This window comes from Medicago truncatula, chromosome 8 (assembly GCF_003473485.1).
Source record: "Medicago truncatula cultivar Jemalong A17 chromosome 8, MtrunA17r5.0-ANR, whole genome shotgun sequence".
NCBI classification, from domain to species: Eukaryota; Viridiplantae; Streptophyta; class Magnoliopsida; order Fabales; family Fabaceae; genus Medicago; species Medicago truncatula.
In genome coordinates, this window is record NC_053049.1 from 2,365,769 (window position 1) to 2,379,541 (window position 13,773).

The window sequence follows — 13,773 nt, forward strand, 5'->3', positions numbered from 1 at the left end:
TTTTTATATAATTTTTGTCTTTTTAATCCATTTACATATGAACTTTCAAACATTAAATCTCAATTTCATATGAAAATAAAAATGAAGCATCAATATATTTGAACACTAAGAATTCATATTAAAATAAGGGTCATGCTAACCGGTGCCCCCGAGGCACGGGTTAAGCATACAAAAAAAGGAAATTTTTACCATAAAATGAAGTTTTGTTGACTTATTTATGAATTAATTAAACAATTTTCAATGCAATAATTAATATATATTTCCCTTTCTTAAAAAAAAAATTAATATATATTTCCCTTTTTATTATCCTTAACCTGTGCCCCGGAGGCACCGGTTAGCATTTCCCTTAAAAAATAAACCATGAATTTGAAACTTAAAATTCATATGAAATTGATCAAAAAAACGAAAATGACATGAAAATCTACTCATAACAATTTTTCATTTGAAGTTTTTTTTTCTTAAGCAGTAACAAACAAATAGAATAATCGTAAATGTGGTTATTTTTATAAAAAAAAACTATTACTTTTTTTTTATTTACAAAAAACTATAACAAGCTATAGATCATTTATACAACGAGTAAAAGAGGTGCAAACACCTCTTACATTGTGAACTAATAATTGATCAAACAAAGAAAAAGCATAATCTACCTAAACTCCAATCAAAGGAGCAGAAAGGCCCTTATTAACGTGAAAGTTTACAACACATTTTGTTGGCTTCTTGGTAAATATAGACAATAGAAGTTCTCCTATTTGAAAATTGGAGGAGTGAATAACATCCTAAAGGAGAAGTTGAATAAAAGGATTATGAGTCCTTCTTGAATGCACTGTATCATGTGCCGCCCTTGAATCCATCTCAAAAATAATTTAAGAAAATGATAATTCTTAAGTGAGTTTTATCCGAAGTGTCTAAAGCTTTGCTTGAACTCCGTTACAAGACCCAACCTTGGAATAGAAAACGCTTGGTTGATTGGCCCTTTATATTTCTAGCAAGATCAACACAAGTTGAGTTGTAAATATATCCAATGTGAGGGTTATCAACATTGATTTTGCACAATAGAAAATGAGTTTACTCCAAAAAATAAAATAAGAGTTGACTTACTATGTGCTGCTCAACTAAGTTGTTGAATTGATGAATAATAAATTGGACATGACTTGATTATGCTAAATACTAGTTATCTTTAGAAAAATACTTGCATCTTTGAACATGTAATGTTAATATCCAAATCGTTGGTTGAATTTATAATACATTGAAGTTGTTGTTTTTTGTTGAGAAAAATATGCTTATGGCACTTCATTAGCAATCAAATTGTTAATAAATGTCGAAATTTCACCAAAGATGCAAAACCTAGTTAAGAATGTGACTGTCTTTGTTAATTCCTAGACGACCTTATTCATTTGTCTTCTAATAAACTCAATATAAGAGTTTCTTAACTGCAAATTACAATATTGTATGTAACTATCCATAATGACGTCAAATTCGATGATATATCCCCTACCCTAGTTGAAACAGTCAACACTTATTTCGATTCAATCTCAAAATCCACATTGATAGTTATAAAGTCATGAAATCAACAGAATAACATGATAAAACTCCAAAACCATTTCTACATCAATTGAAGATAATTAAATGAGCCACATAGTTTTCGAGAATACAGAACAACTTTCTTTCTTCATCCCAAATGCACATACCTATACCTACTTTATTTCTAGAACTCGAAAGTGAAGTTGATCTTATGATCAATAACTATTACTTAAACCTTTATATATTATTATTTTAAAATAAAATAAAAGAAAGAGAGAAGTAGCAAGTGGGCCTTGTGAACCAACAGGCAAGTCAAGCCCAACCCAACAAAGTTGAAGTGTCTATATATAGTAGAAAAACACAACGAACACTTTTCGTTTCTCAATTTATCGATTCCAGTTTCAAAGAGATAGTAGCAGTAACATCGAACGAGGAACTAAGCACTGACTCAAAGTCTCTGAGCAACAACAATGGACAGAGAATGGGGTTCAAAACCAGGAAGCGGCGGAGCAGCCACAGCTCAAAACGAAGCAATAGACCGCCGTGAACGACTCCGACGACTCGCTCTCGAAACAATAGATCTAGCAAAAGATCCCTATTTCATGCGAAATCATCTCGGTAGTTATGAATGTAAACTCTGTCTTACTCTTCACAACAACGAAGGTAACTACCTCGCTCATACTCAAGGGAAACGCCATCAAACCAATCTCGCTAAACGTGCTGCTCGTGAAGCTAAAGATGCTCCTACTCAACCTCAGCCTCATAAGAGGAAGGTTAACATGAAGAAATCTGGTATGAAAACGTTGAAACACTTAATCCTTGTTTAATTATTTGTTAATTGAATTTATTGATTGAAAAATTGATGTTTTTTTTTTGTGTTGGTTATGGTTGCAGTTAAGATTGGGAGGCCTGGGTATCGTGTGACTAAGCAATTTGATCCTGATACCAAGCAAAGATCTCTCCTTTTTCAGGTTTGAATTGAGATTTTGTTTGTAGGTGAAATTGTTTTTTGTGGTCTTTAAGTTATTTAATTATACTGGATTTATAATAAATTCTAGGTCATGTTTGGATAATTAACTCATTTTGTAGTTTATAGCATAAGTGTTTATCATATAAGCAAGCTCAGATAAATAAGCTATTTCTAAGATAAAACAAAACTGTTTTTGGATAAGGTATAAGTTGTTTTTCTAAGTTATGTTGGCAGGTTTATGGGTTGTTTTCATAAGTTTTCTCAAACACTGTCACAATTTAATTGTTGTGAGAATGAGACTTAGGCCTGTTTAAATAATAAGTTTATTTTGTTGCTTATAGCATATAGACGCTTATGATTAAAGTATTTTTGTAACACAAGATATAGTAAAGTCAACCTATTTTTTCGTTTAATCTGTAAGTTGCTTTTATAAGTTGTCCTGGAGGGTTTATGGAAATAAGCAAAAAACAACTTATGAACATGTTATAAGTTTTTTAAACAAGTTCTCCCTTCCAGTGTAACATGTGTTTATGCCGGTAGATATGTTCAAATAAGTCAATCCAAATATACTCTTAAAGGATTAATCTAGTACAATTAAATAACTTAAACAATTTTTGTTTAAACTGTTTAAGTAAGAATATTCTAGCTCTTAGATTTTAATGATTATATATTTCAAATTGATTTTGGGAAAATTTAGAGGATTAGGAGTACTGGTTGTATATGAGAAGATACATGAGGATTAAAAATGGAAGTCTCTCCCGGCCGTACTCTGGATTACTAGGGCCTCCTTCCCCTAGGAACCAGAGGGTTAAAACCAAAAAAAAAAAAAAAGGATGGAAGTCTTAGAGAGAAAATTAGGGCAGCGCTTAATAGTGGAGAATATGACATGGTAGAGTTACAAAGTAGTTGGTTTGTTTGGGTGTGTGTGGGCTTTGGAGAAGACTCGTAGAAATGACAGTGAAGATAGTGGATCAAGTGAAGGATAACACAAATTTTAGGGATAGAGGGACAACGGCGAATACTCTAAGTTGCACTATCAAGAAGGGTTCGGATTTAAATGGGTTGTAATTAGGTACAATTTACTCATGATAAGACAATATCCATGTATTAAAGTAATTAAACTCCATAAGAGAAGACTCCAGTGGCAGTGATGGTGGTTGTTGTTGTCGATTGCACTTCTCCATATGGGTATTAGGGTAGAGAGAGTATTATGATAGGAATGAAACCGTAGAGAGAAAATTAGGGCAGTATGGTTCTGTAAAAGGTGGCGGAGTCACATATTGGTTGGTTTATTTGGGTATGTGTGGAGTCTGGATAAGACTTTGAGAAACACTAGTGAGGAGAGCAGATTAGATGATAGATAGTACAAATATTAGGGGTTGACATGAGGTACATCCAAAAAGATTGTAGGGTCAACAATTAAGAATGGTTTGATTCTATGTGGTTTGTCATTGAACACATACAATTCATGATAGGACATTATGGTGGTGATGCTTCACCCATGTACCCAAAAATGTGAAAATAGACTGTGATGCTTGCTGGTTGTTGTTGTTGTATTAGTCAATTACTCTTCTTGTGATTTTCTCAACATTGAATGCTTCTAACATTATATGATAATAATAAAATTTTAAAATTTTATTGATGCAGATTGAATATCCTGAGATCGAAGACCTCGCAAAGCCGAGGCATCGATTTATGTCCTCCTATGAGCAGGTAGACTTTTAATTTATTGATTTACACTGCTCCCTATCTTTTTGTGTGTGTGTGTGTTCTGAAGTCAAGTTGTCAAGTTATTTGTTGTACACAAAGCCATGTCTTAACATTTCGGTTTTTCTCTCGTTCACATTTTTATGTATACAGAGGATTCAGCCATTTGATAAAAGATACCAGTATCTATTGTTTGCAGCTGAACCTTATGAAACAATTTCTTTCAAGGTAAATAATTACTCTAGTTTATTATTTATCATGTTTTGGCGATGAGTACATACATATATTGAGTTCCGGAAATTTACCTTTTTATACTTGTTAATCAATCCACATCTCAGGTACCAAGCACAGAAATTGACAAGTCCACTCCAAAGTTTTTCTCGCATTGGGACCCAGATTCAAAGATGTTCACAGTTAGTACATTTCTCTTTCTTTTCTAAGATGAAAAAGTTTGTCCATCCTAGTGTACATAATTGTTGTGTGATTGTGAATAAGTTAATGGTATATTCATCATCCAAGAAAAAACAAAAACCTTCTGTCAAAATAAACAAAATGCTCATGGTGTGTTTGGCTAGCAATATTTTCGGAAAATTTATCTTTTGATTGAAAACTTCTCTTGATATCAAAATATGCTAATCCAAACTCAGTTTATCTTCAGACATCAAAGCACAAGGTTGGCCAGTTATGTCCAAATCCTTGCATTTTTTTGTTTGCTCTTGTGCAAACTAATGAATCAAGCAGTTAATAGTGGAACTAAGATGATAATTTCCATTCTTCATGCTTATCTGTTTTGTTCTTTTTGCTTACGTGGCATGCATTATTGATATTTAATTTTCTTTAGCAGCTACTGATGACAGAACTTTTCCTTTGTCTGCAGCTGCAGTTGTATTTTAAAACCAAGCCACCAGAGGCAACCAAACCACAGCCGCCTGCCTCTGCACCCAATGGCACCACAGCACCTGGTGTTCCGCCAAGGCCTATGCCCCCACCACCACAAGCTCCACTACCACCACCACCACCTCCTCCACAAGGGCTACCTCCCGGTGCACCTATGGGTAATCCTCCACGGGCCCCTCCACCTCCAATGTCAGGATCAATGCCTCCACCACCTCCTATGGCTGCAAACGGTCCTAGACCTGGTGCGATGCCGCCTCTTCCACCGCCAGCCCCCATTGGGACCAGACCTCCATCAATGCCACCTCCACAAGGTTTTCCAGGCCAACAAATGCAGAGCTAAGGCAGTATGCTGATGAGTGTTGGAGTGTTTAAAAGTTGTGGTTGGATGCACCTTTATCCACTAAGGCTCAAAACACTACCCCAAATTGCCTATACGTTCCTCATTGCATCTCATTTTTTTAATTTACGAATTTATACATTGATGTATCAAGTTGTCTGGTATTTATTATTTATGTTGACCATGGTCCACAAAATGTAGTTCTCCATTCCCTTGGTATAGATGGGAATTTTTTGGCTTGGCCAGTAACTGTTTGTTTACAGGAAATCGTGAGACTGATTACTAAAACAAGTACATCCGCAGGCATCTGTGTCGATGTAATAACATCGTTGCTTTATCTTTATTGCCTACCTAAATATCATGTCATCTTCATCAACCTAGTCATATAGAACTTCAGCTGCAGGATTACTCTCAATTCAAACAAAAAAAAAAAAACTTCAGCTGCATTAGTATGTGGATTTGAAGGAAAAAGTAAATCTTGAATCAAATATCTATATGATCACTTCTCATCTTCATTTTTAAAAATTTTTAGAAGTACCAAAGTTGCAAGCATAAATGTTGTTCTTTAAAAAGAAATTTGCTTATTGAGGACAACATTGATACGACCAACAGATGATTATAAAAATAAAAAATGACATCAACGCAGATGAATTTTATAATGAAAAGATTATGTGAGTGAAAAGTTTAGGGAAAATCCCTTTTCACCTTCTTTAACATGAGTTGTACACATGAAAAAATAACCAATTTCGTTATGTTTATAGGCACATATCTAGAAAAAAAATTACCATCAAATAGCTTTAATACATGTGTAATTTTATAAATGTGAACGCTGAAAACTGAAAAGTAACAAAAGTTAGATTGATCCAAACTAAAAAATGTTTAGATGACAATGCACAAAGGCAAGCAAATGCTTTTATTTTCTATCAATAACACTAATACATTATACAGCTCCCTGAACTATCAGGAACACAGGTCTCATCATATCATACATTCATACATATGAAAAAGATGACTGCAAAAGTGGTACAAAGACAACTAAACATTCTATAAAAGATTTGAAAAAAATTGACAACATAACAATACATAGGAAAAGCAAATGCTTTCTATTCCCGAGCAACGACAACCACTTGTTTACCAACATTGCGACCACTATATAGGCCAATCAAGGCTGCAGGGCCATTCTCAAGACCCTCAGTTATGTCTTCAACATACACAATCTTCCCATCTCTGATATGAGGGAGGACAAACTCCAACAATTTAGGATTTAGGTGAAAGAAATCAGCACTGTTAAACCCTTCCATGCGAATCCGCTTATATATGATATGTGCCAAATTCGTTACAGCTTCAGGTTGCGTAAGATTGTACTGTGAGATCATTCCACATGCAGGTATGCGGCCGTGGACTCTCATGTTCAAGAGTACAGCATCAAGTGTCTTGCCTCCAACATTCTCAAAGTAAATATCAATGCCTTCAGGGAAGTGCCTGATTTGTATATTTCGATATAATACACATTAGTAACTACTGTATTTTATTACTAGGCACTGTAAATTGTAATATCAATTTATAATGGCTACACAATGAAGTAACAACTAAATCTTTCTATGACCAAACTGTTCAGTGCAGAATACAAACCTTTTCAAAGCTGCATCGAGGTCAGGCTCTTCCTTGTAGTTGAAACCTCCATCAAATCCAAATTTATTCTTCAAAAGATCCACCTGATTGCCAAAAACATGCATTCAAACAAAAGAAGGACTAGGTTTTTTTTAACCTAGTAAAAAAAAAACTATTTCAGGTCTTGGTACAATTTTTAAGCTATGCTACAATTCATTATGCAAATTTTTCCCTCAATTTTCTTTTGGCAAGGGTAGGGGAGTTGAATATTGTAGTGCAAATACCGATACATAAAATAAAATACACATTATAACCAAATATATTAGAACCATAAAATTGTATACATTATATATATACAAATAAGGAACACGTTATCTTACGATTTTCTCCTTCACTAGGGTTTAAACCTGGTCCTTTATAACTCCTTCGACTCATTTAACCTTTATCTCAAACTAGCTCAACTACCCAATCCCCTAGGTGACGGTGACATACTAAGGAACATAAAACTTAAGCAATTACAATAATACCTTCTCTTTACTTCCAGCACTTCCTACAACATAACATCCTGTCAGTTTAGCGAATTGACCAACAAGTTGACCGACTGCACCAGAGGCAGCTGAAACAAAAACAGTCTCTCCTTTCTTAGGACTGCCTAGTTCAAAGAAACCAGCATAAGCAGTTATTCCTGGCATACCTGTGTTCACAGAAAAACAACATATGTTAAAATGCACAACAGAATGGCAGAAAAATATGCGATAGTCATCAATAACATATGTTGTACAATATCATTTGTGAATAAAACAAAAACGAACACTAATAGTGAGCTATTGTTGGTTCCTAACAGATAGTATCCAAGGAAATGAGTCATTTATCCCATGAAAACCTTCATAACATGAGGCCTGCATATGAGACTGTAATCAAGTGCATTCTTCACCATAAATCAATATAAATTGAAATTGTTGAAAACATACCGAGTATTCCAGTATAGTAGGAAAGTGGGACATCAGTGTGCTCAATTTTGAAAAGTATTTGAGATGAAGGGACCAAGCTGTACTCTTCCCATTTACAGAATCCCCAAACTAAATCACCTTCCTTATAATCAGGATGTCCTGATTCAAGGACTTTAGACACCCCAAAACCTGCTATTACCTGCAATTACTAAAAAATTATCAGAAACAAAAGCTTATTTCAACATTGCATATTATTCTTTGATTAGTTTCAAAATTTATTTAAGAATAAAACTTAAATTCTACTAATCTTTCACCAAGAAATCCCTTAAATTCTAATCACACAAATTACAAAATTCAAGGGATTTTAAACACAACTCACATAACCACAAAACCACTCATAATATAAACAAACATAATCTCAGCAAATAACATAATTTTATATGAAATTTATTTTTTAAAAACTATGATATATCATATCCAAAATTATTAATTAATCAAGTGATTAGACTCAAGCGGTTAATAAGATACAATTAAAGGAAAGAATCCGAGTTCAAATTCTAACTTGAACAATCATTACTTACTGCCACCGAACTCCAAACTAAGAAGGGCCTTTCTGATATAATAAAAAAAAAGCCAATTTTTTTTGTTTGCTAAGGAATTTATCATATCAAAATTGTAAACTTACTAACAAGTTGATCCGTGCAGTCAGCAGACTAATTTACACATAAAAAAAACAACTTTAAGGATCAAATTTGACATATACTCAAAAGGGCTATTCACAAAAGCTTTAACTTACAGATTGAGGGGTGTATGCAAGAGGATTAATGGGAGCTCCTTGTGGTTTGTTCATGAGATTCCTCATGAATGGATCACAAGACAAGTATAAATTTTTTAGCAGAACATCATTGGAACCTTGTGGAAGCTTAAGAGTAATTATACTTTCAATAATGTTCATGTCTGATTCTTTAGGAAAACCAGATACATAGTCCTTCAGAATCACTTGCTTGTTCCTCACTTGTGCCATGTTTGGAATTGTTTCAGTTCATTCAGTTTTGAACAGAAAAGTGAGGAATGAAGATAAGTTAAGCTAAATTATAAAAGTTGAATCATCATCATGCTGTAAAGTGGAATGAATGAATGGCTGCAAGTAGCAGCACGCTAATGCACTTTAGTTACTTGTTATATTTGATTAGTTTAAACTTTAAATTAGAGCCTCATTTTAATTAGGAAAAAGATAGATGGACATACCAATTCCATACACCTCCTCATACCACCTATGACATGACAATAAAAATTTTAAAAAATTGATCATTAATGACATGGTAAAAAATGGTTAAAAGTCTTAAAAGAAATAAGAAATAGATGAAGGTAATTAAAAAAGAAAACCAATAGCTCTGCTCTCTCTCTCACTCTCTGCCGATTTTCACACGGTCTGCCTTCTCCATCTCTCACTCTCCGCCATTTGCGACGGCCAATAGCTCTTTCTCCGTCATTTGCTCCGACGGCCCGTAGCTCTCTCTCCATACCCTGGTTAGCTCTCTCGATCTCCTTCCTCCTTCATCTCTACGAATCAATTTATCCATCTCTCTTTCCGTCGCCGAATCGCCGAATCTCTCAGTTAAAGGTGATGTTTATCTCAAATCTTGTATTTGGTGAAGGCTAAAATAATTGTTGAATTAGAAATTCCTGATGAAGAAATTAATCATATTAGGGTATGATACTGAGTTAGTGAGAATTTAGGGTTAATTGAAGAAATTAATCATATTAGGGTATGATACTCTTACTGTATGATTCTTGCATTTTTGGGTTGTTGATGATTATCATTGTATTGTTGTTAGTACAAAATCATAAGTTTTCCCCAATTTTTGTAGTTTGATTGTGGTTGTTACTCTAAATGATATCACGTAGAGTTGGTGTCAAATTCTTAATCAAAAGAATTGTGGTCACACTTGTGTTAAAAAATGGTCAAAGTGTTGAAAATTTGAAGGAAAAAAATGTGGTTACGTCTACGTTAAAATATGGTTAAGTGCAGATAAATTTTTGTCAGTGTGTATATGATAACAAAGATAGGAAAACATTAACTTGTCACAATATTATTTCCATAACGTTCTTCAATTTTTGTGGAAAACGTGTGATTATAAAATGTGTTTGTATTTTAGTTATAAGATAAAAAATTTCAAATCGTTCTTGGAACGTGTGTTGAGAATTGGACATTTGTGTGTGTTTTAATTGTTGTTGATAGAAATTGTTTTTGTATACAACAGATAAGGTCAACATCATGAACGAAAACAAACGAAAAAGGGATGGTGGTGTTGGTGTAAGTACAATTTAATTAATGAGATGTTTAATGTGTATGTAACTGTTTGTGTTTTATGCCATTAATGAATGAATAATGTTCATTTTTCAGCCAAAGATACAGACTCAAATGCCCCGTACCAATAAGTTGGTAGATATAAACCGAAAATTATCTGATGCGCAAAGGAGTAGAATTTTGAAAACTCCATTCCGATATCTGGTGGAAATGAAGACCTATATAGGAATGAAGGGTACTTTATTGAAGGAATTATTGCATAGTTAGGATGCAAGTAGCTTAGGATTTAGAGTAGGCATTAGAACTGTGGCCTTTAAACATCTAGACCTTTGTTTGGCTCTAGGTTTGCCTATTTTAGGAGAATCTTTGCCGGATAGTGTACATTCAAAGCTGAAGGTCCTTCAAGAAGAGGACAACATAGATGATTTTTGTAGAGTTTACATCCTATTTGCCTTGTGTGTCTTATATTTCCCAAATTACATGGTAAAATTAAAAAAGATTTCTTTAACCTTGTTGATGATTTAGACGCTCTTAGTACCTATAATTGAGGTGTCGCTGTTTACGATGATTATTTAATGGAACATTTTAGTAGTGCGGCGTCAAAATACCATCAACAAAAGAATGATACAGTTTTACACATTTCTGGTTGCTCAGCCGTATTACAGGTATGTAATATTGAATGGGTTCTTTTTTTTAATTATATCGATAGTTATGTCAAATGTTGTTTATGTTAATTAATCATTTGATTAGATATGGGCGGTTGAACATTTAAGCCTATGTAGTGGACCAAATAAGTGTTTTCCATGCATTAATAATTGGACCAAAGTAGAGGGAGGACATGTTGTAATCTCAAACAATTTTTCAAATGCGAAGGTTAGTAATTGCCTTTAGTACATTAACTCGGTATTGTGGTTTTATAGTTTAAATTTTCACATACAATTATGTTAAAGCCGTTATTTGATGTGATTAGTTGGTTGAGGAATTGGTTCCAACGCAAGAGGACATGGAAAATGATGTCTTGGTTAAAGCCGTTAACCATTCTGAAGTTGGTATTGGAGATGGTGCGTACCCTTTATTTGATGTGCAAGCTTATATGGCTGAACATCAAAGGTTGGTGGGCGAACACAAATATTTGCTTTCCCGTGTTTCAATCCTTGAGGATGATATGAGGATATTAAAATCAAATAGTGTTCACAGTAGAGAAAATATTTCTATGCCAAGTAGCGTGGAAGTAGGAAGTGGGTCAAAACAGGTAGGAGTTAAGTGTGGTAAGATTGATGCGGATAATGATGGGTTGAAAAGTGAGGCGGGAAAACCAGAAGAAAATGATGATGGGATGAAGTTGGATGATGAAGGTGTTGGGGAAGAGGAAAAAAAAAATGGAAGAAGAAAATGATGATGGGATGAAGTTGCATGAAGAAGATGTGGCTGTAGAGGAAAAAAAAGGGAAGAAGAAAATGATGATTCATCCCATCATCATTTTCTTCTTCCTTTTTTTTTTCCTCTTCCCCAACACCTTCATCATCAAACTTCATCCCATCATCATTTTCTTCTGGTTTTTCCGCCTCACTTTTCAACCCATCATTATCCACATCAATCTTACCACACTTAACTCCACCTGTTTTGACCCACTTCCTACTTCCACGCTACTTGGCATCGAAATATTTTCCCTACCGTGAACACTATTTGCTTTAAATATCATCATATCATCCTCAAGGATTGAAACACGGGAAAGCAAATCTTTGTGTTCGCCCACCAACCTTTGATGTTCAGCCATATAAGCTTGCACATCAAATAAAGGATATGCACCATCTCCAATACCAACTTCAGAATCGTTAACGGCTTTAACCAATACATCATTTTCCATGTCTTCTTGCGTTGGAACCAATTCCTCAACTAATCACATTAAATAAGTTAAATTAACATAATTGTATGCGAAAATTTAAACTATAAAACCACAATACCGAGTTAATATACTAAAGGCAATTACTAACCTTCGCATTTGAAAAAATGTTTGAGATTACAACATGTCCTCCCTCCACTTTGGTCCAATTATTAATGCGTGGAAAACACTTATTTGGTCCACTACATAGGCTTAAATGTTCAACAGCCCATATCTAATCAAATGATTAAATTAACATAAACAACATTTGACATAACTATCGATATAATTAAAAAAACAGAACCCATTTAATATTACATACCTGCAACCAGAAATGTGTAAAACTGTATCATTCTTTTGTTGATGGTATTTTGATGTCGCACTACTAAAATGTTCCATTAAATCATCGTAAACAGCGACACCCTAATTATAGGTACTAAGAGCGTCTAAATCATCAACAAAGTTAAAGAAATCTTTTTTAATTTTACCATGTGATTTCGGAAAATATAAGACACACAAGGCAAATAGAATGTAAACTCTACAAAAATCATCTATGTTGTCCTCTTCTTGAAGGACCTTCAGCTTTGAATGTACACTATCCGGCAAAGATTCTCCTAAAATAGGCAAACCTAGAGCCAAACAAAGGTCTAGATGTTTAAAGGCCACAGTTCTAACGCCTACTCTAAATCCTAAGCTACTTGCATCCCACCTATGCAATAATTCCTTCAATAAAGTACCATTCATTCCTATATAGGTCTTCATTTCCACCGGATATCGGAATGGAGTTTTCATAATTCTACTCCTTTGCGCATCAGATAATTTTCGGTTTATATCTACCAACTTATTGGTACGGGGCATTTGAGTCTTTATCTGTGGCTGAAAAATGAACATTATTCATTCATTAATGGCATAAAACACAAACAGTTACATACACATTAAACATATCATTAATTAAATTGTACTTACACCAACACCACCATCCCTTTTTCGTTTGTTTTCGTTCATGACGTTGACCTTATCTGTTGTATACAAAAACAATTTCTATCAACAACAATTAAAACACACACAAATGTCCAATTCTCAACACACGTTACAAGAACGATTTGAAAAAATTTATCTTATAACTAAAATACAAACACATTTTATAATCACACGTTTTCCACAAAAACTGAAGAACGTTATGGAAATAATATTGTGACAAGTTAATGTTTTCCTATCTTTGTTATCATATACACACTGACAAAAATTTATCTGCACTTAACCATATTTTAACATAGACGTAACCACATTTTTTACCTTTAAATTTCCAACACTTTGACCATTTTTTAACACAAGTGTGACCACAATTCTTTTGATTAAGAATTTGACACCAACTCTACGTGATATCATTTAGAGGAACAACCACAATCAAACTACAAAAATTGGGGAAAACTTATGATTTTGTACTAACAACAATACAATGATAATCATCAACAACCCAAAAATGCAAGAATCATACAGTAGCAGTATCATACCCTAATATGATTAATTTCTTCATTTAACCCTAAATTCTCACTAACTCAGTATCATACCCTAATATGATTAATT

General features: G+C 33.8%; 3 protein-coding genes and 1 long non-coding RNA gene across 4 annotated transcripts; 2 read left to right on the forward strand and 2 right to left on the reverse strand.

Annotated features, from left to right (window-relative positions):
- The first annotated feature begins 1,888 nt into the window (after positions 1–1,888).
- Positions 1,889–5,788, forward strand: LOC25500193 (splicing factor 3A subunit 2). Its single transcript, XM_013588539.3, has 6 exons — positions 1,889–2,313; positions 2,416–2,492; positions 4,139–4,204; positions 4,352–4,426; positions 4,537–4,611; positions 5,076–5,788. Exons 1-6 carry the CDS (start codon positions 1,992–1,994, stop codon positions 5,433–5,435), a joined length of 975 nt encoding a protein of 324 aa, XP_013443993.1. The 5' UTR covers positions 1,889–1,991; the 3' UTR covers positions 5,436–5,788.
- A 522-nt stretch (positions 5,789–6,310) lies between these two features.
- On the reverse strand, positions 6,311–9,374 carry LOC25500194 (2-alkenal reductase (NADP(+)-dependent)). The gene is made up of 5 exons (XM_013588540.3): positions 8,790–9,374; positions 8,015–8,192; positions 7,571–7,737; positions 7,065–7,147; positions 6,311–6,914 (listed from the first exon to the last, which is right to left on the reverse strand). Exons 1-5 carry the CDS (start codon positions 9,015–9,017, stop codon positions 6,536–6,538), a joined length of 1,035 nt encoding a protein of 344 aa, XP_013443994.1. The 5' UTR covers positions 9,018–9,374; the 3' UTR covers positions 6,311–6,535.
- Positions 9,375–9,482: 108 nt separating this feature from the next.
- On the forward strand, positions 9,483–10,824 carry LOC25500195 (uncharacterized). The gene is made up of 3 exons (XR_003007499.2): positions 9,483–9,617; positions 10,258–10,310; positions 10,401–10,824. It is a non-coding gene; the product is annotated as an uncharacterized lncRNA (long non-coding RNA).
- A 1,053-nt stretch (positions 10,825–11,877) lies between these two features.
- LOC120577396 (uncharacterized) lies at positions 11,878–13,201 on the reverse strand. The gene is made up of 3 exons (XM_039828703.1): positions 13,153–13,201; positions 12,675–13,062; positions 11,878–12,200 (listed from the first exon to the last, which is right to left on the reverse strand). The coding sequence occupies exons 1-3, from the start codon at positions 13,189–13,191 to the stop codon at positions 11,878–11,880; spliced, it is 750 nt and encodes a 249-aa protein (XP_039684637.1). The 5' UTR covers positions 13,192–13,201.
- Between the last annotated feature and the right edge of the window lie 572 nt (positions 13,202–13,773).

Excerpts from the sequence above, each read along its gene's own strand:
- LOC25500193 (XM_013588539.3), top strand. The coding sequence starts at position 1,992 with ATGGACAGAGAATGGGGTTCAAAACCAGGAAGCGGCGGAGCAGCCACA. Across the intron at positions 2,314-2,415 it reads GGTTAACATGAAGAAATCTG|TTAAGATTGGGAGGCCTGGG; the intron begins GTATGAAAACGT and ends TTATGGTTGCAG. Across the intron at positions 4,427-4,536 it reads ATGAAACAATTTCTTTCAAG|GTACCAAGCACAGAAATTGA; the intron begins GTAAATAATTAC and ends TCCACATCTCAG.
- LOC25500194 (XM_013588540.3), bottom strand. The coding sequence starts at position 9,017 with ATGGCACAAGTGAGGAACAAGCAAGTGATTCTGAAGGACTATGTATCT. Across the intron at positions 7,738-8,014 it reads CTACTATACTGGAATACTCG|GTATGCCAGGAATAACTGCT; the intron begins GTATGTTTTCAA and ends CTGTGAACACAG. Across the intron at positions 7,148-7,570 it reads GTGCTGGAAGTAAAGAGAAG|GTGGATCTTTTGAAGAATAA; the intron begins GTATTATTGTAA and ends TTTGGCAATCAG.
- LOC120577396 (XM_039828703.1), bottom strand. The coding sequence starts at position 13,191 with ATGAACGAAAACAAACGAAAAAGGGATGGTGGTGTTGGT. Across the intron at positions 13,063-13,152 it reads AAAGGGATGGTGGTGTTGGT|CCACAGATAAAGACTCAAAT; the intron begins GTAAGTACAATT and ends TTCATTTTTCAG. Across the intron at positions 12,201-12,674 it reads ATATTTTCCGAAATCACATG|TTGAGGAATTGGTTCCAACG; the intron begins GTAAAATTAAAA and ends TAATGTGATTAG.